The sequence below is a fragment of the Denticeps clupeoides genome, chromosome 4 (genome assembly GCF_900700375.1).
Source record: "Denticeps clupeoides chromosome 4, fDenClu1.1, whole genome shotgun sequence".
Taxonomy (NCBI): Eukaryota; Metazoa; Chordata; class Actinopteri; order Clupeiformes; family Denticipitidae; genus Denticeps; species Denticeps clupeoides.
This window is the reverse complement of record NC_041710.1, coordinates 12,543,122-12,568,627: the sequence shown is the minus strand read 5'-3', so window position 1 is coordinate 12,568,627 and position 25,506 is coordinate 12,543,122. Positions and strand designations below refer to the sequence as shown.

Below are 25,506 nucleotides of genomic sequence, written 5' to 3'. Positions count from 1 at the left end.
AACAATAGCTTAGGCACGCTCAAACATAACCATCAAAATAAGGAGGTCACTTAATGTTGCTGATTTTGTGCCTATTGTAATTGATGCCAGGTCTCCAAGATACAAGTTATACAAGTGGTATGTGGCACAACATAATTAACAATTTTAGGATTATTTCACAGTATTGTCTTACTTGTTAATATGATAGACTCAAAGACATAATCTAATTCACAATGGACAGCAGATTGTGCCTCTTCTTTCTTGGAACAGTTTTTGCCTTTAATTGTCTGTACACCATGCTATGGTCCACTGATGTGTGGGGGTAAAATGACAAATGGGCGTGTCTTTGAAAAAAAGGGGTGGGAATTCAAACCGCCTGCAGTAGTGTGTCACCACCTCTGCTGCACTAGACCTGCTATAAACAAAAGGGAAGTGATGAAAAGGAGAGAGTTTGTATTGAATGAGAGCGGAACTGCAATAGTGAGCCTGTGCAAGTTAAAGAATTCAGTGAAAGCAATTTTCTCCACCACACTGTCAAGGTGTAAGGCATGAAAAGGATGACCAGGAGGTTCTCTCTGGACAGCTCTGTGTGAGTATGAATGATTTTTTCTCAGACTCAAAATCACATTTAAAAATCTTTTTATTCTGGCTCAGAAAGAAGGTCACCTTACACATTTTACTGATACAGTCTGGTTTAGGCTTGTGCCGTTTTGTTTAGCTGCCCTCTTCTGGAAACAACAACCTTTGTTTCACCATGTTTCATTGTTCATTTCACTGTTTCATTTTACTATGCACTGTTTAACATGTATACAGATGAAATGACAATAAAGCTCACTTGAACTTGAAGTTTGAGTGGCACTAAAAATTTAATCACTTTTAAATCCTTTCTGGAACAGTTCCTTGACACAAGATCAACAATTTGTGTGTAGGCAAGATTTGCAGTTCACTGGATCTTATATTCCTTAAATACATGATGTGAATGTACAAGAGAATGACAGATTAATCCTTCAGTCAATTAATTAATCCATTGACACTGACAAATAAGCCTTTTTTTAACTCATTGAGTGTGCAAAAGGTGGACTGATTTTTGGTCTTTAAACCCAAAAACACTACAAGTCCATTCATTTGGCATGTGCAATCTGGGAACCAGTTCTGTGTGTCATGCATCCCTCTGAAAAAAAATTGTCCTCTGGACAATATATTCTAACAGTGCAATATTCTTTTAATTGTGCAAAACCGGCAATGTCCTTTTCCCATTTTTCCCTTTTTCATAGTACTTGTTTTTTACATATATTTTATATTTTTTTATTCCATTTCACTTTTTTCTCTTGTTGTTGACTTTGAGAGAGCTCTACACAAGAATTTCAACATGCCTGGTGTGTCAGTGTATGCATAAAAGACCCTTGACCTTGACCTGGCTGGGGATCAGTAGTTAACATATTGTGCTGCATTAACATGCTGGTCTGGACTGCCACAAGTACAAGTCCAAAAGATCCCGCTTGACACAAGCGGATCCTTGGGTTTTATTTTTTCAATTGTTGAAAATAAGGTTTTGAACAAACCTGCCAAAGTTGGTGACACTGGTATTGACACACATCAAAAGAAAAAGTTTATGTTAAAATAGGACGTTTAATAGCATTTACTCTGTCAAATTGGATATTAAACTGATTATACTGCTACAATTACTTTTGTAGCCTAATTTTGATTTGTGTTCTATATTTTAGAATAATAGTGAATTGTTTGGAGGATTCCAAGGCAAGTTTGTCAGAGAATTTATACAGCTGTCATGTCTGCGAGCTGACGGGGGAAGGAAGCGCAGAGGCGGGACATTCTGAAATTTATGATTTATTTACAAACACAAATCAAAATGGCGCGACGGCCGAAAACAGGGGAAATAACGGGGAGAACAAAAACAAACCCGCAGGCGTACAGCGATTGCCAGAACTGAAACAACACTACATCTAAGTCGTAAATCATCCACAAACAATGTCACAGCCGCTGATGGGCGGCTGCATAGCACCTTTTATCTGCAGTCGTGGGAGCAACTGTATAACCAATGACTATCATGACAAAAAAAATTTTTTAAATGTACATTATTCTTTTTTAAGAATCACATTTATCATTTGTTATTCACAAGTAATGTCTGGAGTTGCTTCTTCTGTTGGTTTCGAACTAAATGTAAAGTGTAAAGCAACATTAAACCCAACTCTGCTTACAAACTGACACTTAATCTACTGTCTAATGACCTGGAGCAGCCCTGACAGGCATCTGGGGGCTCTTTCTCTCTGTTTAATAAACCCACACCCAGACAGAACAGCTATATATCACACCACGTGTTTAAACAGCCCCTTTATTTCCTTCTCTTTTCATATTTTATTAAGACATATTATATTTCATATATGCTCTTGTGTCTTTGTGTCATTTGTGCTGTGGCAGTCATTATATATGTAATTTCCTTCACATTTGATACAATTTTCTGATTTTAATTTGGATTCAGTGGTTCTTTGGATAATGGAGGTCACTCAGGGAAGCAAAAAAAATCCCTGCTCAGACGAGCTTCAGACCGAGGACTAGAGGCAATGCAGCTGGACATGCTCGAGGTGAACAGGAACCTCCAGTACCTCCACAGGTCAGTGTCCCCTGACTGGGTGAAGTACCAGCAGTTGTGTGACAGTCCAGAAGAAGTAGGTGAATGAGTACTCTGTCCATCTCTGTGTGCTTTCATTTGACTCTATGCCTTGTAGGGAACACACCATAGAAGAAGAGAGTATGGAGTGTGTGGACGGAAGCAACACCAGAAATGTACGTATTTTTTTAAATACACCAGGTTTGAGTGCAGTACCACATCAATAACAGGCTGGATGCTGCCCATTCAGGCCTGCCATGACTGATGGGCAAATCGACTGTTTGTGAAGAAATGTGCAGCTGCATCAATTTTATTTAGTTATTCTTTTTAATTTTGTAGAGCTTTAAGAATCACAACAAAACTTTCCACAAAGTCTTTCCTGACATCCCTGAAAGTGAAGATCTGGTCCAGGGTGAGTTATGAATCATACATTTTTTTCCGATTGTTGTAATTCAGTATGCCTGTTTTACACATCCCAGCAGTGTTGGGAGCTCAATGTAGGGAACTGCAACCACCAGAATAAAAGCAAATCATTCAAGGCTGACATTTATTGACATTTATCTTTTATCTCTTTTATCATTTATCTATCTATTCTGTCCCTAGCCTTCACATGCGCTCTGCAGAAGGAGGTGGTTTACTACGGAAAGCTCTACATCTCCAATCACCACATATGCTTTCGGTCCTCTGTGCTCCTCAAGGAAACAAAGGTACACAATGCTACATGTCTTCAACATGCCATCCACTGTCATGTTCTGAAAATGCAATAGATAGTATGTCATTCTTTCAGCCTGGTAGTTTTCAGTATCCTTAAGAACTTTCAGCTAAGAAAGTCCCTACCTGACAAGATAATTCCTAATCAGTTAGTCCAGCCATTTCTTACTCTTTTGCTTCTGAAAATCTAGTTGAAGTGGTGTCAGCAAACATGTGCCTTTTTTGCTTCAATCTTCACATTAACATACAACCACACTTTTGTTCTAATTCATGAAGAGCTGAACCACATGTTGACTGGTTTACCTCCATCTGTTCCCAGGTGTGCATTGAGATGACCAACATTCAAGCTGTGAAGAAAAAAAACACAGCCAGAGTAGTTCCCAATGCACTGTCAGTCATGACCAACGATGGAGAGAAGGTATGGTGCCCTGTTCACAGACACTCCAGGAAACCACTTTAGCGGCAGCCCAACTGTGTTAAGTGCTGCACGTATGCATGCTTAACTGCATTAAGTGCAGTTTAAGAGTATATCGATGGCCAATTGAGGTTAGCCAACAAAGACTACTTAAATCACAATCATTACACTTGCAGTAAACTGTAATTTGCATCGCATTCTAAAGTGCTTCGTAAATTGGCCGGTGCTTTCCCAATGAACACTGCCCTCCTCCATTATTTTGCCTCCTAAGCCCTTTTTCTTCTCTCCATCTCGCTCCCTGTCACTGTAAATTTACAGTACCTCTTTGTGTCCATACGGAACCGGGAACATTGTTTCAAGCTTTTGCTAACAATATGTCCACAGATTCAAGTAAGTGCATTGATTTCATGTATATATTTTTCTTGGGTGGTTCTCTGAAATATGCATTGCAGCAGATTTTAAACATATGAATTCAAAATCCTTCCATAGGTTCCCATGAGCAACAGCCCTGTCTCATCCCTTGACATTGCCACTGACCTAGAGGTGCATTGCCTTCAATAAAACTTTTATTCAATCTTCTGAATGCATAAACCATTGTCTACTGCATCTATGAACACCTCTGGAAGCACAATTCAGTTTCATCTTTCCATTTCAAAATGAACTAAATGTTAATTATTTTTCATGCTGACATTATTTTAAACATCTGTCCCTATTTCATAGCTGTCCAGCGCTTCCAGTCAAGATGAGAGTCGAAGGACAAGTTTGGACACTCCTGTTCCTTTAGGCTCATTTGACACCGATCTGGTGCAAGGTAAATACTGGTGTTGACCAACATATATGCATATATACAACTTTTTAAATCCCATTTATGAGTATATGCTTGGCACTTAAATATATAATTAAATCTTTGATTTAGAAAGCATTTTTCTGCCAAAAAGTCAATCCAGTGGAGTTGAACAGCCTACAGAAGATAAAGTTACAGGTACAGAAGATGCACACATTAGCCGTTGAATGGTGTTTGGGTCTGTAAAAAAACCTGTGATTTGTTTTGAACAACATGTGAGGCTAAGGCTAAGAAAGACTAAAGGTGCTCAGTCATCCAGGTCATGGTAATCTCATACCACTAGGGTGGTAGTAGCCTAGTGGGTAAAACACTCGCCTAAGAACCAGAAGACCCGGGTTCAAATCCCACTTACTACCATTGTGTCCCTGAGCAAGACACTTAACCCTAAGTTGGACTGTCCCTGTAACTACTGATTGTAAGTCGCTCTGGATAAGGGCGTCTGATAAATGCTGTAAATGTAAATGTCATAAAAGGTTATTTCAATGGCAACTGGACATGTTTGGTTCCTTGACAATGTTTCGCCCATCCATTCCAGAGGGCATACTCAAGTCAGAAAAAAACCTTTTTGAGACCATTCAAGAGTTAACCGCTCATAGTACTGTTTATTTACAGTATTTATTCCATGTAGATGTGGTTCCATGGTGTAATGGTTAGTACTCTGGACTGGAGTTCAAATCTCAGTGGAACCTTCCTTACCTTGACCATACAAGTCAAGGTTAAAGAGTTTAAGGATGTTAAGGAAGTGATTAAGGTCCCGAAATTAGAAGGTTTCCGGTTCGGCAAGGTGTCTCTGAGGAAAGCACCATCCCCACACACTGCTCCCCGGGCGCCTGTCATGGCTGCCCACTGCTCACCAAGGGTGATGGTTAAAAGCAGAGGTTAAAAGCATTTCACCAGCATTTACGAAATTAAGAAGAGCTGAATAATATTTTTGGTTTGTTTGTTTGTGCATTACACTGTGTGTCACTTCATTGATGGTAACATGGAAGCAGTCGCTCTGGATAAGGGCGTGTGCCAAATGTCTTAAATGTAAATGTGTAATTCTGCTGATTTGCCAATATTCCAGGAGATGGCTCCTGGATTACCTCTGCAACAACCAAAGTGAAGTCTTTCTTCTCCGTGAGGGAATCAAGCATTGCCTCACTCCTTCTGATTTATCTTATTCTGTAAGTCCTTAATCTTACAAAAAGTACCCGAGTTATACTGTGATAAGTTATGTGTTATTATCAGTAAATAATATTCCCATATGTGTTTTAACACTCGTAATTGAGCTGTTTTTAACAGTTTATTACCGGATCAGGTGTGAATCCTTGCAGGACAGGAATGGAAGGACGTTGGGTTAATTATACAGATTTGTGCAAAAGTCACCATTTAGCACAGTCTTCTGGCTGCTGCATGTGCTGACATGCTTGTCTTATTAGATGAGGACCGTGTTTTAGGTGTGATGAGGACAGCGTGTTCAACACCCCTGGGTATCTCATAGCAAGAGAGCATGAGCCCAGCACAACTCTCCTCACCTTGAACATTTCCCACATTATTTGGAATTGTCCCCCAACTTTTTAACAAGGACTTATACAATTTTCAATACCTAATGGGTGATATCATAAAATTTGTAAAAGGCAACCATATCTACCCGTGGCAGGTTAAAAATAGTTTTTTTTTTAACAGAAAATGGTTTAGAAGACCACCATATCACTTTTTGAAACATTCTCAGAGCATGCTGGGATAGCATTGGATGGGGGGTGCCCTTACTGTTCTAATCTGTGTCCATAGGTCAAAGGGGTCTCATGCATTGTGGCTGGCATGTGTTTATTCTCAATAAACCACACAGCCCAGGCACAAGCTGAGATTCTCGTTGAGGGCAGGGAGATCCTCAGCCTGATAGGATTGTGCTCAGAGGAGGCAGTGTGCAACAAATGAAAAGAGCCCGGCCAGTAAGACACGGGGGAGAATGGAGTTGAACAGAAGACAAGAATATTGGAGGCAGATGAATGTGTTGTCTTTGTGCAGCAGCCAGTCATGTGTAGTAATGCTCATCACCAATCGGGTTTGCAATAATTGCTTTGATTCAAAGCATAAGTAATTGCTTTTTCATTTGCCACGGTAGAGTTTTTTGGAGTTTTTTAATAGAGTGATTAACTGTTTTTTTTAAAAACTTGGTTGTTGGGTGTTGTGGAGGAGTGTTTGCAGTACTTTTGGGCTGAAATGACACAGTGATTCTGACTTTTGTGGTTCTCGATGCAGGGTGGGGCTGCTGCTCCTGGCCTCAGTGTACATTGGGCTACGCATCTTGGCCTTGGAGGAGCAGCTGAGCTCTCTGGGGTCTTTGGCTGAGTTCTCCATGCAGACAGTGTGAGTCTTCCTGCATCTGTCACTTCCAGAAAACGATTGACACACCAGCAAACACACCTAAACTGCATTCTTCAAACGCTGACATGCAGAATAGAGGACATGCATTCTTAAAGATGATTCTGCTAATAGTGAAGTAAATTACTTACATAGAGATCCATGACCATCATGCTGATAGACTAAACCAGTTGAGCTCCCTTAACAGCAGACAGCCCTCTTTTATCATACCAGACATCTAACAGACTGAATCTGGAGGAATCAATGCACCATGTGTTTCTTTTGGACAAAACAGGTCTGATTACCCCCTACAAATTCATCAAATGCCACAGACATTCATCGGCGTGACTTTGCATCCTTTATATACATAAGCTCAGAAGCCAAAAGAAGTCCAGTGTTTATTTGTGTAATTATACTAATAATTACTAATATACTAATATGTTAATCTGTAGTTTATTTAAATCCTAAACTGTGGTGTTTTTCTCTCCTCTGCTTTTCTCAGAAATCAAAGGTAAAGCTATGGCGATAACCTATGTGCTGTTTCCTTTTCCCCAATACCAGGAAGTTAAATGAAGGTTTGGGTGTGAGAAAGGAGGAACAGCCGACTGAATTGCACTGTCATGCAGCTTAATGGGTTTTACTTGTAACAGGGACATATATCTTTCTACCTCCTTCTCAGATTCAGGGAATCATAGTCGCCTGTGTAATGGGCAGCTGAGGGCCGAAAGACTGAAATCTCTGGATGGAAGTTATTCTCTTGAATTCATGCAGGCAATGAAGTAAAGATGGAGGCAGAAAAGGAGAGTTTTGGAGGGATGACCTCCATACACCTTCTCCCAGCAAAGTCAGCACATCTCACACTCACACTCAAACACACACACAAAAAAAAAAAAAAAAAAAAAACACATATGTAACACTGTCTTCATTCCAGTCTTATCTAGGGACTTGTGTTAAAATATTTGGACATGAGGTATTTATGTGTTTTTTGCTCTAGAGTGGTACACAAATGTCATAGAGTATAAAAAATGAAACGTTTATTGTTTCATTATTTTTTACAACAATATTTATCAAACATTACACAATTTGATGTAATAATGAAATGAAGGAAATATATAACTGCATTTAATCTGCTTTTTTTAATCAAACAGTCCTCTCTCAGTTATGCTATCTATGTGCTTTAAGAATTTAAATAATATGAAACTTTAAAGCATTGCTGCAACAGCTTTACTGTTGATATATATATTTTATGTTGACAATGCTATAAAATGTCTTAATATGTAGCCTTTATATAAGATGTATTATTTATTTAATATTTAATATTTTTGTGTCAATATGTCCTAATTAAATCGACTTGATTAAAACTCTTCAGTGCCAACTATTTTAGAATATATATATAGAATATATGTGTGTGTGTGTGTGTGTGTGTGTGTGTGTGTGTGTGTGTGCATTTACATTTACAGCATTTATCAGACGCCCTTATCCAGAGCGACTTACAATCAGTAGTTAGGGGCCAGTCCTCCCTGGAGCAACTTAGGGTTAAGTGTCTTGCTCAGGGACACAATGGTAGTAAGTGGGATTCGAACCCGGGTCTTCTAGTTCGTAGGCGAGTGTGTTACCTGCTAGGCTACTACCTACCTGTGTGTGTGTGTATAATCATTTTAAATGGACAAAGTCATGATTTGGCCTCCAGAGGGCAGACTGAGATCATACAAAGGGACATCAAACAAGGCCAAAAAGCATGGGGGGGGTCATGTTGTTAGAAGTCAACTTTAACACAATGCACCTGATAGCCATCAGCCCGTATAAGCTCAGATAGTGAGGATGCCTCACCCTCCACTGCTTTCTCTACCAGGAAGTGTTATTTGAGGCTTTGTTATCAACATGTTGAATATTCTTCTCACAAGAAACGTACGTGCTGTAGGACAGCGTGACACTTGTTCACGTTTTTGCTCAAACTGGATTGGAGAGGTGAAATCAGATCAAAACAAAAAAACGAATGTCCTAACTTGCACTGAGCGTTGGGAGTGCAAGCTAGTGAAACATTTGGATTCACAGAAAAAACTGATAAAAACTTTTTTTTAAAGTGCTGTATTGGTGTCTTGGAGAGGAAGATAATACATGCAGCTTTTAATTCTCCATGATGCTTTTGTAAATGTTTAAAATAAGTCACGATTGACAGCTCTCATTGTGGACAGATGCAAGTCTAAACTACGAGCCATTTTCTTCATTCCTTCTGCATTTCACTCTGTTTCTATTTCTCACAATACCCTTTGTTCATATATATATATATATATATATATATACACACACACACACACACACACACTCCCAACAGTCTTACACAGAGCCTCCAACATGTCCCTGTGGTTAAATTATTAAACATGGTAACTAAATAAATGATACACACACACAATAAGTCCCTTTATTGATTTGACATTACCAACAGATTTAAAACATTCATAGAATTCTGAATTACGATATTAGATCGACAGCAGCTCATGGCTAAAGCAGCCAGTACCAAAACCCTGAACCCACCTGGATATCATGCAGCTTTATGAAAGGGTTTTATACTTCTTGATTACATTATAGAATATCTAAGAGTATCTTACAACGGTGAATCATTTAATAGCCTGGAGACGAGTCCAATGCCTCTCCAACAAAGCCTGCGTACAGACCTGCGTCCTTGCAGTGCGATCAGCCTCCGCAGGCGCGTCTCTGAAGGCACAAGTGCCTCTAAGCAACGACCTTCATCCATTCACCACCATTCTTCTAACAGTCCTTTAGTGCTCCAGAGAAACGAAAATAGTTTCGGGGCTTTATTTATTCACAATAATACTGAAGAACATTCAGAAAAAAAAAAAGAGATATGAAATTGCAAGCTATTAACATCGTGAACCCTGGATTTTTGTCAAGTAGATTTTTTGCCTCCCATTTTAGAACTTTAATCTAAAATAATTCAATAATTTTGGACAATCGTTGATACTCAGTTACCACAAATACATCACATATGGCAAGAAAATTGAGTCCAGCCACCACTACAAACATGAAATGACAACAGAAGCACACCTTGTGGAACTGGAACTGTGAACATTATTGTTTAATTGAGATTACTGTGTTTGCATCTGAGATATGACTTGATGTCCATGGTAGTTTAGGACTCATGGGTGAAAAGACACAAGCCAACCACACAAATACATGAACAAACGACAAGAGACAAGCAAACTTCCATTCCTTCAAGTTTACTAGAGGCCATCAAAACACTGAAAGGGGAAAATTATGAGTACAATAAGTGAAAGCATGATGTTCGTTTAGTAATATGTACAATAAAGACAGACAGGGAAATAAAACAGCTGTCTGGGGTAAGACAGGCACAGGAGTTATTTCAATAGTATATGCGGCCCCACTTGCTGAGGCTCCATTCACAAACACATACAAACCCACCCAGTCTGCTCAAAAACACAACACACACACACACACACAAAAGGTCTGTCCAGCAGAGGATGGTGGCCTGAGAGGGTGGTGCTCTCAGGTGTATGGTGAGGTGAGTTCCTGGCCAATGAAGCGGCGCAGGCGCTCCAGGTACTGGCTGTAAAGCTCGATGTCATTGTGGCCGGCACCCTCCACCCACAGCGGTTCCACAGCCTTGGGACAGCGCTCAAAAAGAGCCATGCCATGGGAGAAGTCGATGACCTCGTCCTCTGTCCCATGGATTATCAGCACAGGTGACGTGATCTTAGACACCTTTTCAATACTGAATTGAAGGTGTGAAAGTGAAGGTCAATATTTGCAGTCGTTGTGGCTATATGCATGAATATGAATTTGTAGTCACAAGAAAATGTAGATGAATCTCTCTCATATTGGTACATAAGGCAATGAAAGTGAAGTGATTGTCACATGTGATACACAGCAGCACAGAACACTGTGCACACAGTGAAAATAAGTGTACATGTGGATACCACTGAAAATACACACTACTTACTTGGGGAAGGCATCAAAGCAGTACGTCTTCTTGGTGTCAGGGAAAGCTACCCTCATGCCTGAAGTGAGGGGAGAGTGCAGGACCACCGCGGCGCACTCATATCTTGACGCCAGATCCACCGTGGGCACGGTGCCAATGCTCTGCCCATAAAGGATTATGTTCTCTGGTCTGATACCATATCTATAATATGTAAGTAAAGCAAACAAATAAACAAGAAACTGCATCACTATATTTCAGTGTGTACAGCAAATTGACACTGAGGACTGCGTCCTGGACGACAGTGTGTCTGCAACATATCAGTTCAAAATATCAAAACAGCAAACTTGAAATTTATTATCAGCACTGTACTGTACCTAGAGCGGAGTGCATCCCAAGCAGCGTCAATGTCAGCATACAGGTTCTTCTCAGATGGTTTCCCAGTGCTGACTCCATAGCCCGAGTAGTCATAGGAGAAAATGTTACAATTGATGCGTGTGCCCAGGCCGATATAGAAGCTGCTCATCTGTCCCAGATCTACTGCATTCCCGTGGGAGAAAAGGACTGTGTATCTGTAAGTAAAAGACGATACTGTAGTGAGGCAGTATGAGGGCAGCATTGCATGGCTCTGACCACTTTTATTATAGGCTCACTGCACCCACATTTGTTCTCTTTTTAAAATTATTTTCTTTTTTATCATTTCTTTTTTAAATCAAGTAATGGGCTTGTGTCTGTAAAATATTACATGTTCCATTAATATTTATATTATATTATATTAACTGCTGATCACATTTAAATCAAACCTCCAATAATCCAAATTTTAAATCCAAATTAGCTGAAACTGGTTCAATACAGCATTGCAAAACTATCTAAGCGTACACACTATTACAAATAGGATAATAACTATTTAACTTATGAAGAGTTCAACAGTCACAACAGGATGAAACTGGAGGGTAATGTCCACAGTAGTGGTTCTCAGATCTTTCTTAATTTGGTAAGAGCTGGTTGATGTGATCATCTAATCAGCATGTTGAAGAAGGTGTGCTTGGGTTGAAATTCATCAAAGTGGCTGCCATACTAAAGTGGTCCCTTATTTTTATCGTTTAGCACCATAGAAATTGAATTATAGCAATGCCACTGTTTCTTTCCCGACAATGCCACTGTTTCAATGACAATGCCACTGTTTCTTTCCCGAAGAATGTAGTCCCAGCCACTCACCTGGCAGTGGGAGCACAGCGGATGTACATACAGCCCACCCGATTGCCTCTGCTGGAACGGGTCAGGAACACCTCTGTGCCATCCAACTCTCTCTGGGAGTACTGGAACTCTGCACGCTCGGTCAGATGCAGCTTCCATCTCCCCTCAGCCCCACATACTGTCCCACCGCGACCTCCTGCACCCAGTCGTGAGCGCAGGCCGGAGGAGCCTATACTGGGCGTGACTGCAGGGCCCGAGTCCAGGTCGGGCAGGAGCGCGTACGTGGGCACCGGAGGCAGGAAGGCCAGCTTCGCTGCTATACGACTGGGGCAGGGCGGGCAGCAGAAGAGGCCACACAACTCGCTGACAGACAGCCCGTTCATCTTCCACGGCAGAGCTGAAGATGCAGAAATCACACAACAATGACAAATCCTCTTTCAGTTTCGAACGATCCTCAACTGACAATAAGAAATTTAACTTTGTTTAACTGTGGTTATTTATGGTTCCAAAAAAACATGTTTTCGCACATCCAACAAATTTCTGATTTTCACATATACATATCCGTGTTATTTCCATTAAATTACATTCAATAAACATCCAATGGCTACCAAAACAAAATAACGGGAAAGCTCGTAATCTAACGTCGAGCAAACTGTAAAACCAATTTCTCACATAGAGCAGAGTTTTCACACGAACCAAAGGGCTGAAGCGCAGCAGGCGGCCGCTCATGCTGTTGGCGGCGACGACGGTTATCAGCAAGAGGGCCGCATTACATGAAGTAAAAAGCTGACATGACAGCTAGCCAGCTAGCCACTTTGTTTTCCCCTGCCCTGCACCAGACCGGAAGTGACGTTTACGGTATGCAACGTGCAAACGTCATCACACACAGACCCAATTTTCGAAATAATTTGCTGAAGATTTGGGCTTGTGCATCTATACACAATCTCACACATTTTTTTCTTTATTACTGTTCCTCTACGTGATACATTAAATTACAAAAGTTACATATTTTTCCAGACAAATTCAGACAACTTTGAGCAAAAGCATCTGTATATAAGACACCAATTCATACAATTTTACAGATACATAGTAAAAAAAAATATTACTAGCTATTAAGTAGTAAATCCACCTCAGGGTGGCGGTGATCTCACACACTGAAAGGCATGACATCCTGACTATCTGTCCATAGTCCTTGACCGCATTTCGTGCGTCAACGTTGCCGCCATATTGTGAGTGGCTTCTCTCAGGAAAGATTTAATGCAGTCGCTAAAGATGCATCGTTTTTGTGCTAATTGGGGCCCTGTTGCCACTAAAAACCAAATCCTTTCAATTACCTTTCAAGAGGAAATATCGTTTTTGGCGTTTTTGGTCCAATAAGATTCTTTTATAAATTGTATGTGTTTGTTAATGATGAAGAATAGTTTTATGACAATACTGAACTTAAAATCCTTGAATCGTAAAATTATTTGTTATTTTCATGAAGATTAACTTGAAAATGTGTTCATATTGAGATAATGTGACAGCGATTAATACAATAAATAATTAATTTAAGTAAATAATTACTCTTATTGAAGTATTTCTGTATAAAATTAGTTATTAGAGTTATTAAACAAAAACGTAATTATTCAACACTGAACACACCAAAGAGATCGGTTCCAGGGCTCTTTAACTGTAGCAAGTTTAATAAAGAAGTTTTTGAATAAAATGTAAATATTGTCTACTCTGTATACTGTCATATTTTTAAATAAAAGTCATGAAGTCAATAAAAAGTTGGTGAAATGTCACTTATGCTCGTGTGGTTCCCATTTGACCATATAAATGCTCTACAACAGCATCTCCTATCACTACAAAATTTTATTTTTAATGTTACTTCTTATAAAATGCAATAAAATTATTGTGATGAATTTGTGGTCATTGATTGTATTATTTAAAAAAGATTGTCAGTTGAAGTAGATTTTACAAATATTGTTCGTTTTATTATTAGTATCCAATTATTTTTACTCAAATGAATATAATAAAAAAAAAGTCTGTTTCCATGTCTACCTCTTTTGGGTTGGACCCGCCACTCGCAATATGGCGGACAGCTGACGTATGGCGGGTATGGACTCCACTGTCAGAGAAGGAGAGGAAGTGAACCGGCGAATTGAAAGAAATATAACCTACAATTATGTAAATGAAATACACTTTAAATTGCTTAAAACATTAACATGTGTAAATGATGGCGTAGTATACATATAAAATGGCGTAATAAAATGTCATTCATTTCATATTTAATATCTCAAATTGAAAATCTTAGCGGGCTGCGCCCCAGCGCCCCCTATTTTCCATTCTCCACAGGATCCAGTTACAGAGGGTGGCTGACACTACTTGGGTGAAATCTACATTTATCTACATTTTAGTCAGTGAACTGAACTTGATCTTCGCTGCCCCTGTGCCCAGGGTTTTCACTCTCCGTTTAATATTGGAATACATACGGGCCCAATGAACAAGACTGGGATCTCCTGTTTTAATCATTTTTTAGAGGTGGATTGATGATGGTTTTAACTACAAAATAATACTGTAAATTTCAGTTATCAATCAAGAAAAAAAAGAATAAAATAGACTGACAGACATTCACAATTGCTTGTGAACAACGCCTCCCTGTGGGTCTTTCTATAGCCTCTATTTAAAATAGAGGTTCTGTGACTGCAAATTAACAACCTTACATTTACATTTACATTTACATTTACAGCATTTGGCAGATGCCCTTATCCAGAGCGACTTACAACGTGCTTAAGTTACCATCGATGAAGAGATCAATTCCGGTTCACTAGGACCCCAACTATGAATACATCTATTTTATTCACTCTGTTGTAGATTCTGTACACAAGTTCGACAACTAGGAAATTGCAATTTAATCTAAATATTCTTTAAAGAGGAAGGTATTGAGCTGTCGTTTGAAGGTGCTCAGTGACTGAGCTGTTCTGACCTCAAGGGGAAGTTCATTCCACCACCGAGGGGCCAAGACGGAGAAGAGTCTAGATGAATGTTTTCCTTTTACCTTCAGAGATGGAGGTACCAGGCGCGCACTGGAAGTACTGGAGGCTCGGAGTATACAAGGTTCAGTGCGAGGTTTAATAAGGGCTGTGAGGTAGGATGGTGCTACTCCATGTTTGGCTTTGTAGGCCAGCATCAGTATTTTGAACCTGATGCGTGCAGCTACTGGGAGCCAGTGGAGGGAGCGTAGCAGAGGGGTGGTGTGGGAGGATTTGGGAAGGTTGAAGATTAGTCGTGCTGCTGCATTTTGTATTAGTTTTAGAGGTCGGATGGTACATAGTGGTAGACCAGCTAGAAGGGAGTTACAGTAGTCCAGTCTTGAGATTACTAATGACTGAACCAGTAGTTGGGTGGCCTGGGTTGACAGATAAGAGTCTCAAAATCCCATTCAGGGAACGGTAAATCTAATCCTACTGAAAACCAGCCATAATCACTGCTACCTTTATTTCAACATGGAGAGCAATGATGGTCCTCCTGTGAGTAATATTACACTCATGCACTGCACAATCTCTCCTCTCTTTTTGCACTTCATGGAGCAAATAGTCCTCTTTGGTCCAATTAGCCCATTACAATGCCTTAACATCCATTCAACATCCTTTGTCCGTGTAGGACTGCGTTAATAAAATAAAATATTACTGATTTATAAAAAGGAGGTATGGTGTTGTGGGTCATTGTAATATGTATTTTTATTAGCTCGAATGCCCCTTACCTAGAGTAATTAAATTTAAAGCAAGTGCAGAAATTCGTGTAAATATCAATTCTTGTTTCTGAACCGTAGAGCCCACGTTTGCAAATCCCACTTTCCACTAAATTCTGTGTGTAGTTGCGCGTGATGCACCAGCAGGGGTCGCTGTTCCTCGTCAGTTTTTCTTTAAATCGTCTTCCACTTTCGAAAAGTTGCTTCAGGTCTTGCGGTAGAGTTCGCAGCTCGTGTGTGTGAACAAGGTCGCTTATGCTCACGGTAACTCTAGTTTTTTTGTCTGACTCGAATCTAGTTCTGTGTCTCGCGTGAAGAAATCCTGATCCGGTGACGCAAAATCTTCATTTATAAACTGCCTGTATTTGTGGAAAATAAAATAATTAAATTCACATTTTGTCTCTTGTTCTCATTTGAACATTTGCATGTCTCGTTGGACAACACGTTCTCTTTATGTGGGCCAGAAATAAATGTGTCCTTCCTGTCCGCGTTTAATGGAAGTATTTTATAAAATACCAGGGCCTGCTATGCGAGGTCTGTCTGTCTGTCTGTCTGTCTGTCTGTCTATGGGGAAGAAAAAATGACATTGTGGCGTTACATTGAAGTAAATGAATAATCCAGACGGAGTGCTGGGGAGAGAGTGGGGTCCATTCAGCCTTTGTGGGGTCCCACCTTCTCCAGCCACTGCAGACGTGGTCCTCCGGTGAATGAGGAAATCATCTCTGTATCGTCGAGGAGACCTGACTCGTTTTTTTTTTCTTCTTCTTTCTTCTTCGTTCATTGAAAGCGAGAGACGCCGGTCGGCCAGCCCAGCCCGCAGGAGCGCGGCGAGCAGGGGGGGGTGAAGGAGGATTTCGGGGGTCTCTCGGCGTTGTGAACGCGGGTCTGGGCTCAGTGCACCACACCTCGCCTTCCATTCCGCCGCTGCTGCGCGGAGCCCCGACAGGAACTGTGGCATTCAGCGCAGTCCAGGATCGCCTGGAGGATGTCTGTCCCCAGGATAGATAGGTGCAGCGGGGAGAGGGATTAATTCACACACACACACGCACACACACACACACACACACACACACACACACACGCAGGAAAAACGGCTGATTGGAGTACCAGCCGCATTGTCGCCACAAAGACCCCTCAAGATCGCTGCGCCTTCCAGTTCGAGCATCGAGGAGCACTCGGACCTCCTGGAGTCCGTCGCGCCAGGTGAGTCTGCGGGCGAGGCGGGCGAAGCTCCGGGCTTCTCTGCGCAACAGCGGCCGGTGCTGCAGATAAAACCAGACGCTCGCTGAGGAGCAGCCCGCAAACGGTCCTGTGTCGGTCACTGGGGGAATATATCCTGTCTATGTAAAGGCCTCCCCCCCACACACATTTTATTCAGACGTTTGTTGGATGAATCGGGGAAAAAATTGGGATTTAAATTACGTGCACGATCTTGATCTTGTCAGCGTGTGTGTGTGTGTGTGTGTGTGTGTGTGTTTGGTCCTCCTGCGTTTTATTGCCTGCTGTCTGGCCGCCTTGGATCCGATCCGTGGTGATATGGCTCACAGATGTAATATCCAATTCTATCTCCAGTGCGCCACACTTATGTAAACATTTACAGTCCTGTCAACGTTCCTCTGTTGACTCAGATAACAGAGAGGAGGAGGTGTGTTTCATAAACCTGTCTGTTCATAAAGATCTATCTATCTATCTATCTATCTATCTATCTATCTATCTATCTATCTATCTATCTATCTATCTATCGATGATGGATAAAGTCTCCCATGTCAGAGCAGATGAGGTTCTCTTCAAATCAGCATTCGTCCATATCGTATCTGTATTCACAGTCATGTGTCATGCTGTACATCTTTAATCTAGTTTCCCTAGCAGCAGAGCATCACTCCAGGTACAGTTCTGGCCCGCAGCAACTGAGGAGTCAGGAGCTCAGCGAGTTACTGACCCAGCAGATGTCTCTGGCCGAGCCCCGGCTTAAACCTTAAATCAGAGCAGGTTCCGGCCACGGGAAGTCAGTTTTGCCTCACGCTGCTAAATAATCTGAAAGTTTCAGGGGTGTGCAGAGCATGCAAATATTACTTTATGGCCGCAGATGATAAATTGTTTTTGTGTGAAAAATTATTTGTTTAATGCTTCCCACGTATCGTTCTATATTTCTGCATGAACCAAATGCCACGTAGTAACATCTTCATACACTGGCCACCATCTGACAAAAGCATTTTTCCTTTTCTTCTGCTGTCTACCTCCCCCCATTACTGAGCACCACACATTCCTCTGAAATCCCGCTGATTGAAAATCTTTAATGGCGTAGATGAAGGTAGGTGAAGGAACTCAAGCCCTCACTGGTCAAAGGTCACATCCTTGAAACGAAGGCAGAAGGGTCGATCATCTTCCTGGAAAATAGCTCCAAGCACTACTTAACTTCATCGCCCCTGTGCTTGAGTTCCCATGTCCAGCAGATTTATGGTCCCGCAGTTGTTCTGTCATAAACATTTAGGGTAATGCGGTGTTCTCGCCCAGCGGATTCCTACTACCGATGATTCCAGACAACCCTACCAAATTCGGTCTGCTACCAGCAAACGATCCACACCGAGCGATGAATGAATGTAATGAGTTGGGCTGGTGGTGGTGCGAGAACGGTCGCAGAATACCACAGCTTCATTTCACCACTGCACGGAACAGGAACAATAACAGCAGAGCCATGTTGTTTTCCACCCGCTACTCACAGTGCATCCGTTTTCCTTACTCAAGCTTGAGGGAGCTGCTTCCCAGAGCGCTCCTGATTGTCGTTTAAGCACAGCGCTGTCATGTATTATTTATTGTTCGGAAAGACTTAATTTGCCAAAGTTAGCCCTTTTCCCCCCTGCATCAAAGGCCACCGATCGCTGCTCAGCATTTTGCTTCACTTACAGTTGTTGCTGAGCATGAGTGGCTCTGCGAAAAGGGGCGGGTGTGGAGAGGACGGGAAGCAGCCTAACGGACGGAGTGGCTGTGAATGGCTGCGCTGTTATCGCCGGGCTGCACACGCGGGCAGGAGCACAACGGGACTTCGCACAGGTGCCGAATTCGCTGCTCAGAAATAACCTCCAGCTGCCTCGGTGGGATGATATTCCCCCCGCAGAGGGGGGCTCCGGCCTCCTTAAAGGAGGCGGCCGTATCTGGGGAGTTTACATGCACGTTGCCGGTGATCCAGAGAGGAGCTTTGCCTGTTGTCCTCACCAGACTGTGCGTCCCTTGCTTTTTGGGGTCCAACAACCAAAGCATTGGCCTCTTTGTCAGCTTCTTGTGCTGGATTTTGGGGCTTTCAGGTTCACCACAAAGGCTCTTTAGAGGTTCAGAAGGCACAGGCTGTGAAGTCCACTTTGAACTGGCAGCCAGTGGTTCCAGGTGGTGAAGGAAAGATATAGGACATGGCAAGAGGATTAATCTTGGCAGAAGACACCAAGTTTGGTGATTCCATCAGAATGGCTTTCATGATCAAATTCATCGTTTTGTGTGGATCAGCTATTCACTCAACTTTTTTTTAATGTCATGGAAGCCCAGAGTAGGTGATTTATTTCCTGTCCCTCTCTGAGATGGTGGGAAACAGATGTGTCCTTGGGGGAGATTTGAACGTCCATGGGTGTCCTGTCTTTGCTTAAGGTGTGCATCATTTCTCATGATGTTCCACACAGTAAATCCAGGGGTCCAGCTGGTTATTTTAGGGGTGATTTCACACGTTAGTATGTTTGTTTTGCTCTGAATCAGTTATTGAGTTTTCGTCTTGATTTGGGTTCCTTCCACGCAGGGATAAATACGTAGCTTCAAGTCACGCAAGAATTGTCTCTTGGCTGATTTGGTCAGATGTATCGTCGTGACAACAACAAAAGCAAAAGTACATAAAGCTTTGAAAGTTGTGGACTGCGTTTGCATGAAATTGGAGGGACATGATGGAAGTACATTTTCCTCGGGTTGGCTGTTGCCTTGGCAATTTTATAGTATATTACATGCATTTTCCACTTTAGGCAAAACATACATTTTGAAAACGTAGCGCAGTTACGTATTCAAAACAATATGTTGATGCCCTGGAGCTGCCGAAGGTGAATAACAAGACAACACGGCATGTAGCATACATTAATCATACAGATCTGTGAAAAAAAGTGAAAACAATATTGAAATTGACCCACTCTCCCTTGTCAAATAATGTGAAAGCATTTGGTCCTGTTTTAGTTGGGTACATGTTCTCAGCAGACGGACTCAAGCTCTTTTTGCGGGTCTCTGTACTGTGTTCACACCAGACAAAACAAACCACAACAAGGCGGGAAACAAAGCTGTTTCCCTGCATCCATCTCTGCATCTGTGCCATCCCCGTCTCATCCTCCATCTCCATAACTTATTGGTTTTATCTTCAGATAAAACCAATATATTTCTGGAGGGTCAGGGATGGATTCACAATTCATCTCCTGAAGATGCAGGCTGTGGCGGGTATAAGAGAACTGGTAATTATGTTTAATGTCACCCATGTCAGGGCGAAGCACGTGGCCTTGATTCCGCATCAGGGACATTTTTGGATTTTTTTTCCTTAAATGTCAAGGACCTGATTACTTTAGTTTCACTCAGCAGTGGGCTGATTAGGCATGATCAAGAATCATTGTAGTCAATGATTATTCAGTATTATATTGCATTGCTCAGATGAGAGGCTATGCATTCATTGCCCTTTTAAATGACATGCTGACTTAACTATTAGGGGCTGGAGGGGGACGTTGTACCATGTGTCCATTTTAGAGCGAAACAGGAAAATGGAAACAAATTTATATTGCTGATGACCTGTTCAGGCTTGCTGAGTTTATCAGGGCGTGAATTAATTCCGGTAAGCAAATAAAATGCTGTGAAGGAAACACAAAAGAAATAGGGGTTATGTATTCGCTTTTGGCTCTCAGATCATTACACGCAGTCTTGCAGATAGGTGAGAACTGAACATGCTTATTAATGTCAGTAATATTCACTTACTAAATCCTCCATCAGAGGCTTGTTATTAGGAACTATGCGTTTTTTAGTTCATATGCCTGAGATAATAAGGGATATAAAGCTAACTTTATTGCTTTTTTCTTAAAACTTTGATCTATGCGATGGAGGAACTCATTTTAAAGACCCAATTCTCACCCTCCTTATGAATACTCCAAATTGTCCACACGTAATGAAGCTGTTAGGCATAGTTAGGCATAATAAGACATAGTGGGGACCTCAAGACTTTGACCAGCATCTTATGAGGAGGTTATTTAAGATTGAAATGTCACAACTGAGCTTTCTATTGACCGTGTTCCCCTGAGACTGTCATTCAGCACTTTCTGAGGTATAATATGTGTGTGACGGCACCAACAATAACTTCAATCAAATGGCTGTTCATCAAAATGCAATGACGGGGGATGGTAATTGAGATAACAAAGACTTGGTTGCACGCTGGAAAGCTGATGGACAGATTTTTTTTTGTGGTGTGGTAATTTGTAATTACTTTCTCATCATTTATGGCCAGGTTGAAAGGTTTTTCTGAGCAACATTTTTGGGTGATGGTGGTCTCTTTTGCAGGACCATTTTGACCATCTTTCCCTAGTACCTCAGTGTATTTGGGACCAGTGGAAGTCCTGCTGTTGGCCCAATGACCTCATCCCCTTGGTGTCCATCAGATGGACAGATTGGGGAGTGGCTCTCTTCTCAGGTCTGTCGGACTGAAAGACATGAATGTCAATGTCCAGCTGAGACGAGAGGGGTTTAAAGTCTTTATTGGATGGGCTGCTGGGTTCTGAAAATGTTACATTTTAGACATTAGGAATGTCATATTATATATTGACTTTTTTATTGGCAGTTAGACAAAGTTTTAAATTAGAGGCCTAATGTTAGCATTTTCAGAATCCTTAAGATAGCTTTCCTTTTAAATAAGACTCAACATTTATCTGGCATTTATCTTGTCGGAGTAAAGACCAACAAGAAGAGACAATCAGATGAAAATACATGAGATGTATGGGGCTAAAGAAGCTGTCTGTAATAGTCCAGCTTTGTTGATTTGATTTATGTTTGGTTTTATTTTTATTCTTGCCACCTGGTTTTGCAGCATTTCCGGTTCAGGAAAATACAAGATGTGACAGCGCAAGGTTCCAGGAAAGGATGTTCTTCTTCTCAACTATCTTCTCAAACTATCTTATATGCTCCTGACCTGTGTCTGTATGTAAAACCCAAAACCAGACATATAGCTCACTCTATTTCTATTTGCTCATGTTGCTTTTTTTTCTTTCTTAATTTGTGAAAAGGATTCCGATTCATTGAGAATTGTATAGGAATTCCAGAATTCACAAGATTCTTGGAAAATTATAGGAAATAGTCTCAGGAGATCATGGAGCAATATTAAATCTAATTCAGTTGTAAGATATGCTCTGTCAACTTAGTGGTGCTTTTTTTACCCAGAATGCTGATAAACCTTTTCTATTTAGGTAATTACAGGCTTTTATTTCTGTACTCTAGATATGTCATAAGTCAATAATCACTTACTCACTATACATAACCACTTAATCTATATCAGGGTGGCTGGTACCGGAACCAATCCTGAGACTTCGAACACACACCATTCACTCACACATGCTTTGGACAATTTAGAGTCACCTACTGTACATGCTTTTTGGGGTAGAGGATCATGAGGTAGGATCATTGAGGTAGAGGCCATGAAACTACACACCACCACCCCTATAAAACAGAAATCATCTGGAATTTTTTCTGATAATCAGTGCATGAATAAGACATTGATCCCATGCCTAGTGACTATGGTAACTTGGGGTGTGTCCTCAATGTTCGAGATTCAGCTGATGTTGGCCAGTCTGTGCTGTCATTTACTGGTGTGCTGTCTCAGTTGGTCCTCCCTGTTTCCCTCTCGCATTTTTTGAATTTCTGCCCTTAAGGCAGGTTGACCCTTCAGCAAATCTGTGACACTTTCTGAAATTAATTCAGCTCCTGTTCCCAACCACCACATTCCCCCTGCTGCTGTCACCGCTGGTGGCTTCTGAAAGATCTTGTTCTGTCCCTCAAACACAGGGCTCGATTTCTCCATAACAATCCTGTGTAAAGTATGGCATTTATTTTCACCTAAATTTTCATTGCTCTCAGTTGTGACCACGTGCTTTGATTATTATACCTGAGTTTCTGGTTTTCTTCCAGAACTAATAAGTCTTCGTTTTCTTCAGAAACAACCCAGGTTCCAGCGTGTGGTGTCAAAAATCTCAACAAAGTTCTTTAAGCATATGTCTTCAGTTTAGCAACATGTGGTGCCCAGTGGGTGCCCAACAGCTCCTCAGTGGGCCCTGTGATGATAACACTGAAATAAATGCTAGTGCAGTATTTGTGAATAACAGATGTGCTTTGAGGCAGATGTTGAGTCAGTGCCTGGCGTGATGCCCCAGGGCTCTTGTGTCATACCTTCATCGCACTGTTTGTGTTGCTCACTGTCAGAAGAAAGAGCACAGAAGAAAGTACTGACAAAAGTGACTTGTGCTGAATTACGTCTGTCATTGCATATCATACAGCCCCAGGAATTATGGAACATTTTCCTAAACTTCTTCCCAATGTTTGCAGCATTGATGAAGCTTATAATCATTCACCACATTTTGTAATATAAAATAAATGCTTAGGACTGCTTACTATGAAATGTAAAAAAATTTGGGTGGTCAAAATATTAGCCCTATGTGAATGTTTGCTTTCAAAACACACCTACACGTACAGAAATTAACCAATCAATAATTAACTAACATGTGCAATCAATTGGATTCCTAACAATATTCAATCAGTATAAAAGTACATGAGAGGGACTACTGTTACTCACCATGCCAAAGACAAAGGAAATCAGTCAAACCTGGCCGTGGCCGTAAGCACAAGATTTTGATAAAATAGTTGGAAAAGTCAACAAGGAACCCCAGACATCTGCCAAAATGTTTGTTGCTGATCTGGTCTCTTCTGGAATCAATGGTTCAAGGAAACCAGTTGTGAGGGCTCTTCATTGTGGTGGGCTTCAGGGCCATCATCCCAGAAGAACCCCTTTATTCAAAGAGCATCACATCAGAGCATGGTTGAGGTTTGCCCTTGAACATTTGAAATGTAAAGATGAGTTTGGAAGTCTGTGCTTCGGTCTGATGAGACTAAACTGGAACTGTTTGGGAACATGGATGTTGCTTATGGTGATGAAAGGGAGAGGCCTTCAATCCTAGGAACACAGCTCCCACAGTTAACTGTGGAGGCTGGAGCGTCATGCCGTGGAGCTGATTTGCAGACTCAGGCATAAGGAGCCTTGTTCGAGAGCATGGCCTCATGAAAAATAATTCTGTTGGTATTTGGATGGAGAATATGCAAAACGTCTAGGCTTAGAACCTCACTGGTTCTTCCAACAAGACAAAGACCCAAAACATACATCCAAATCCGTCCAACAGTTCATCAAGGATACCAAAACACAGCTCCCACAGTTAACTGTGGAGGCTGGAGCGTCATGCCGTGGAGCTGATTTGCAGACTCAGGCATAAGGAGCCTTGTTCGAGAGCATGGCGTCATGAAAAATAATTCTGTTGGTATTTGGATGGAGAATATGCAAAACGTCTAGGCTTAGAACCTCACTGGTTCTTCCAACAAGACAAAGACCCAAAACATACATCCAAATCCGTCCAACAGTTCGTCAAGGATACCAAAACCAAGATCCTGATGTGGCCTGAACAGAGCCCAGACCTCAATCCTATTACGTCAATGTCCATGCTTGGAAACCATGCAACTTGCACCAGCTATACAATTTGGGCCAAAGTCCCCCAGGAGACCTGTGCCAACGTAGTAAAGAACTACTCTAAGAGATTGGATGATATTTTTCTAATTATCAATAAAATATCCTAATTAAACTAAATTACTTATGGTGTATTTTTTTAAAAATGAAACATTTTAATGGAGAAATCAAGAGTGTTGTCTAATAATGGGGGGCATCTATTGTAAATAACTAGAATAAAGTTCATCTCTATCAAAACCATATCCTCTTTGTTAACTGCAGACAGCAGTTAATCTGTGCACTTAAAACCATCTCTGAATTGAGTTTTGGGGTGGTCCACCATGTAGATGTGGATATTGAAGACACGGGAGGCAGGGGACTTCTGAATCCACTGAGAATTTACAGGCTGCACCCGTCTCTGCTGATTACCTTGCTTGATTTTTAACCTTTAACTAATGCCATTGTCTGGCTTTAAATAAGGCCAAACCTTTACAGGAAACTTCACAGTTAATTCTAGTCCACATCTCTTGAAATCTACAAATTGCCATGATGTTTTCATGGCATTTGGAAATATAGGAGATTTCTCATCAATAGTAGATTAATTTGAATATAATTATTAAGCACTTTTTCCTGTGCTTAGTAAATTTTTGTATGCAAATTTTCGTTTTAAAACAGAACTGTAATTGATTGCAGCGGCTCCAGGGAGGCCTTCATTTCCTAAACAAGCAAACGGCGATTCTGCCAAAAGGCTTAACAAAGACTTCTGTTTTTCACAATTCTTAATTCATCTTCCCTCAAGTGCGGCTTGCTCCTCAGCAGACGTTCAACTGCGTGCTCTGTATTTACAACCTCTCTGCCGAAAAGAAGCTTTGTTGCCTCCTGCAGGAGAGGCTGTTCCAGTCCTTTTGTTGTGAAAATGTTTAGCAAAGAACATAATTCTCCTTC

At 41.2% G+C, this 25,506-nt stretch overlaps 3 protein-coding genes across 5 annotated transcripts in view; 2 read left to right on the top strand and 1 right to left on the bottom strand.

Moving 5' to 3' along the window:
- The first annotated feature begins 390 nt into the window (after positions 1 to 390).
- LOC114788881 (GRAM domain-containing protein 2B) lies at positions 391 to 7,824 on the top strand. The gene is made up of 13 exons (XM_028977814.1): positions 391 to 568; positions 2,477 to 2,608; positions 2,724 to 2,781; positions 2,945 to 3,017; positions 3,209 to 3,312; positions 3,636 to 3,734; positions 4,050 to 4,121; positions 4,221 to 4,274; positions 4,452 to 4,542; positions 4,648 to 4,713; positions 5,642 to 5,741; positions 6,820 to 6,927; positions 7,601 to 7,824. Exons 1-13 carry the CDS (start codon positions 528 to 530, stop codon positions 7,614 to 7,616), a joined length of 1,014 nt encoding a protein of 337 aa, XP_028833647.1. The 5' UTR covers positions 391 to 527; the 3' UTR covers positions 7,617 to 7,824.
- A 2,320-nt stretch (positions 7,825 to 10,144) lies between these two features.
- LOC114788646 (alpha/beta hydrolase domain-containing protein 17A-like) lies at positions 10,145 to 12,912 on the bottom strand. 2 transcript variants are annotated; one of them, XM_028977414.1, is made up of 5 exons: positions 12,746 to 12,912; positions 12,095 to 12,470; positions 11,254 to 11,448; positions 10,901 to 11,080; positions 10,145 to 10,672 (listed from the first exon to the last, which is right to left on the bottom strand). In XM_028977414.1, exons 2-5 carry the CDS (start codon positions 12,454 to 12,456, stop codon positions 10,447 to 10,449), a joined length of 963 nt encoding a protein of 320 aa, XP_028833247.1. In that variant the 5' UTR covers positions 12,457 to 12,470; positions 12,746 to 12,912; the 3' UTR covers positions 10,145 to 10,446. The 2 variants fall into 2 exon arrangements, with proteins under 2 accessions (XP_028833247.1, XP_028833246.1); XM_028977413.1 differs by having other exon boundaries at positions 12,770 to 12,912.
- A 3,671-nt stretch (positions 12,913 to 16,583) lies between these two features.
- The window catches only part of sema6ba (sema domain, transmembrane domain (TM), and cytoplasmic domain, (semaphorin) 6Ba), a 77,103-nt gene continuing 68,180 nt past the window's right edge, over positions 16,584 to 25,506 (top strand). The window contains exon 1 of one of the 2 annotated variants that reach the window (XM_028977323.1): positions 16,584 to 17,009. The gene's annotated coding sequence lies outside the window, so the exon portion shown is untranslated. The remainder of the gene's footprint in view (positions 17,010 to 25,506) is intronic. The other variant, XM_028977322.1, reaches the window with a different exon arrangement.

Coding starts and splice junctions, on each gene's coding strand:
- LOC114788646 (XM_028977414.1), bottom strand. CDS start 12,456: ATGAACGGGCTGTCTGTCAGCGAGTTGTGTGGCCTCTTCTGCTGCCCG. Junction 11,449..12,094: donor CGCTGTGCTCCCACTGCCAG/GTGAGTGGCTGG, acceptor TTTTACTTACAG/ATACACAGTCCTTTTCTCCC. Junction 11,081..11,253: donor TGGGATGCACTCCGCTCTAG/GTACAGTACAGT, acceptor TACATATTATAG/ATATGGTATCAGACCAGAGA.
- LOC114788881 (XM_028977814.1), top strand. CDS start 528: ATGAAAAGGATGACCAGGAGGTTCTCTCTGGACAGCTCTGT. Junction 4,275..4,451: donor ACATTGCCACTGACCTAGAG/GTGCATTGCCTT, acceptor CCTATTTCATAG/CTGTCCAGCGCTTCCAGTCA. Junction 5,742..6,819: donor CTTCTGATTTATCTTATTCT/GTAAGTCCTTAA, acceptor TTCTCGATGCAG/GGTGGGGCTGCTGCTCCTGG.